Below are 2,898 nucleotides of genomic sequence, written 5' to 3' on the forward strand. Positions count from 1 at the left end.
CCCCCCTCCACCGGGCAGCCAGGCCTCCCCCAGGTCGGCCTCCTCAGCAGCTCCGTTTTACCCTCCGTAACTTCATTTCTCCGGGCTCCGCAGTGACCCAAGGGGTTTCTCGAGCACAGCCCGACAGCGGGGAGCAGCACGAGCAGAAAGGCTGTGCGGAGACCCGGCCCATCTTTTCATTTGTTCCCTCCCTAGCCTGACTGGAGAATAACATCTCTTAAAATACTCTGCAAACCAAGCCACCGAAAGGCAGAGACGCTCACGGCGAAGGAGGTCTTAAGTACCGTCCACCAGGCCATCGCGTGGGGCCACCAACCAGGCGAGAGTTGGGATCTGTCTAACAAATGCCACGTTGCCATGGAGTCAAAGACAGGATTGAATCCAATTATGTTGCTGTTGGAAAACAGAGTTAAATGTAAACAGCAGCGAGTTGTGTTTTCTCTTCCTTCTGCAGATCTTCTCCATCGTGGTGTTTGGCTCTATCGTGAACGAGTGCTACGTGAACAAGGACAGCCAGAACCCCGAGCTGCTCTGCATCTTCAATGAGAATGAGAGTGCCTGCAGCTACGGCATCGCCGTTGGCATCATTGCCTTCTTTGGCTGTATCTTCTTCTTTGTCGTGGACCTCTACTTCCAGCAGATCAGCAGCGTGAAGGACCGCAAACGGGCCGTCCTGCTGGACCTCGGCTTTTCAGGTACGTCTCTGGCTTCGCTCTGCTGGCGAAGGACGATGCTGGCTCCATGGGCGGCACGGGGTCGGTGCTGCGCCCTGCAGCTCCACGCTTGAGTCCTCCCCTCTCTTCCCCCCACTCGTGTGCCTCGGTCGGGGAGAACAAGGGTGGCAGATGGGTTGTCTCATCCAGCCGTGAGCTCGGAGGGAGCAGTGAGGATGCCGGTGTGTGGCACCTTGGGGACAGCGGGGTGTCCCACTCGTCTGTGTCACTTCTGCAACCAGAGACGTTCGCTGAGCTGGGTTTGGTGAGGCCACCCCGAGAAGTGAGGCTTGGTGGTCGCATCTCAGAGACCAGACGGGGCGTTTTACCCTCCCACATCTGCTTCTGGCTCAAGCAAATGTCGTTTCATCAGTTACATCTGGGGCTGTTTTCGCTTTGTGCCTGTGTGTTTTGGAACAAAGCAGGAACATGCTTCTCTACATATCCATAACCCCGTAATCCCTCGCTGCCTCCAGGGCTGCGGCGTGCAGGTGGGTCCGGGGCTCCCAAGGGCTGGCACAGATCTTCTGCGCCGTCTTGAGCCCCTCGACCTGAGGCTCATCCATGCAAACACGGGCAGGCGGGATGCCTCGAGCCAGGAGAGGCCATCCTCCGCTCCGGGCCTGCCGTGGGAGTTGCCCGGCTGAGTCTGCAGCCGATGTTCTGCATTTCCAGGCTCTTGTGTTAGCAAAGTCTGGAGGTGATTTATCCAGCGCAAGCGTTGCTGGTGGCTCTCTGGTCCCAAATGAAGACATCCATCATCGCCTCCCTGCGCTTGCCTGTTGTTAAGGATGTTCTCTCCTTGCTGGCAAGCTCATTTCCATGGTGCTAGAGCACCAGCGTCCAGCCCTCATTAGGTGATATTTACAGCCCTTTCCGTGGGGCTCGGTGCCTCCAACCCTTCGATTCAAATGGACGGAGAACACCGCATCCATCTTCTGGCTGATGCTGCGCGTCGCGGTGCGAGGCTGTGATCCTCCCTGCCTTCCACCTCCTAACAGCCGTTCTCTCCCCTGCCAGGCATGTGTGAAATGGTACCGCGCTCAATCTCTGCCTCATTTCTCTTTTGTATTTGTCGTGCATTGCATGCGCGTTCACGGGCTTCGGCGGCGAGCTGGAGAAGACGGGTTCTGCCTGGCAAAGCCTCTGCCGTGCAGGCGTTGTGCTCTGCCCTGGGGCCAGGCTGCAGCATTGCCCCAGGGGTCTGCGCTGGTAAATCCCCCCAGTGCAGCTGTGCTGCCAGGGCTGACCTTTTATCACCCCAGCATCGATGGGGTGCTCCGGGTGCGCCGTGCCCGCAGCCTGTGTCCGCACGGAGATGTCCTGCTCCCTCGGGCCATCCCTTCTGCGGGCTTCTTGGTAGAAAACAGCCAAGCTGCTTCCTTGCTGGTAAAACAAATAAATCTCTTCTGTGTGGACAGGAGCCAGTGACCGACACAGCGTCACCTTTTGGGGTCTGCAAAGCGGGGTCTGCCGTAGCTCCCCTCCAGCCTGGCGTTGCCTCTGTTACAGCTGCCTGGTCCGTCTGCTCCTACGCCCGCAGCTCCTTCCCTTTCCCGCGGCTCTTGTGCAGTCTCCGCTCCCCCCAGTTAACGAACCGTGTCCCGCAGGAGCCTAGCAAACGCTGTGCTGCGATCCAGCTTGGTGCCGGTATAAACGGGAGCCTTGTCCGGGACTCTTGTAACGAAGTCCGTTGTCGCAGGGGAACACATCTACCCCGGTTCGGATTTTCACATCTCCTAAGCCCAGATTCGGCGCGGTGCTGCTGACGAGCGGTTCCCCGTTGGCTCCCGGGGGAGGATGCAGGAGGAATCGGTCAGCCTGGTCCTTCCCCTCCCCGTCTGACCCCGCTTGGAGCGGTGGGTTGGACAACGTGGTGCCCGGCTGTCCCTTCCCACCCAAATCCTGCAGCGATTCCAGCAGTGAAAAAAAAGCTGCGTGGTGCCTGGGTGGGCCGAGCACCCTTCTGCTGCCCGGGCAAGCAATGCCTTCATTTCCCTGGGCGATGTCCGGGCGGGTTCCTGCCCAGTGTATTTCATCCCGTTCCTATTGCTGTGCCTTCACTTTTCTAAAATTATGGGTGCCCCAAACCTTTCTCACAGCCCTGCTGCCGTAGCCTCTACACCCGCTCCCACAGAAATGCCAGGCGGTTGGTTGCTCCCAGAATAAGCGTCGATACGAGCAG

The 2,898-nt window shown here is 58.8% G+C and overlaps 1 protein-coding gene across 1 annotated transcript; it reads left to right on the plus strand.

The window, feature by feature from the left end:
* Positions 1–454: 454 nt before the first annotated feature.
* LOC104167362 (synaptogyrin-3-like) lies at positions 455–695 on the plus strand (the record flags this gene model as incomplete). The annotated part of the gene is made up of 1 exon (XM_009707602.1): positions 455–695. A coding segment is annotated over one exon (241 nt), but the record flags the coding sequence as incomplete, so codon positions are not given.
* Between the last annotated feature and the right edge of the window lie 2,203 nt (positions 696–2,898).

The sequence above is a fragment of the Cariama cristata genome, unplaced genomic scaffold (genome assembly GCF_000690535.1).
Source record: "Cariama cristata isolate BGI_N322 unplaced genomic scaffold, ASM69053v1 scaffold24669, whole genome shotgun sequence".
Lineage (NCBI taxonomy): Eukaryota > Metazoa > Chordata > Aves > Cariamiformes > Cariamidae > Cariama > Cariama cristata.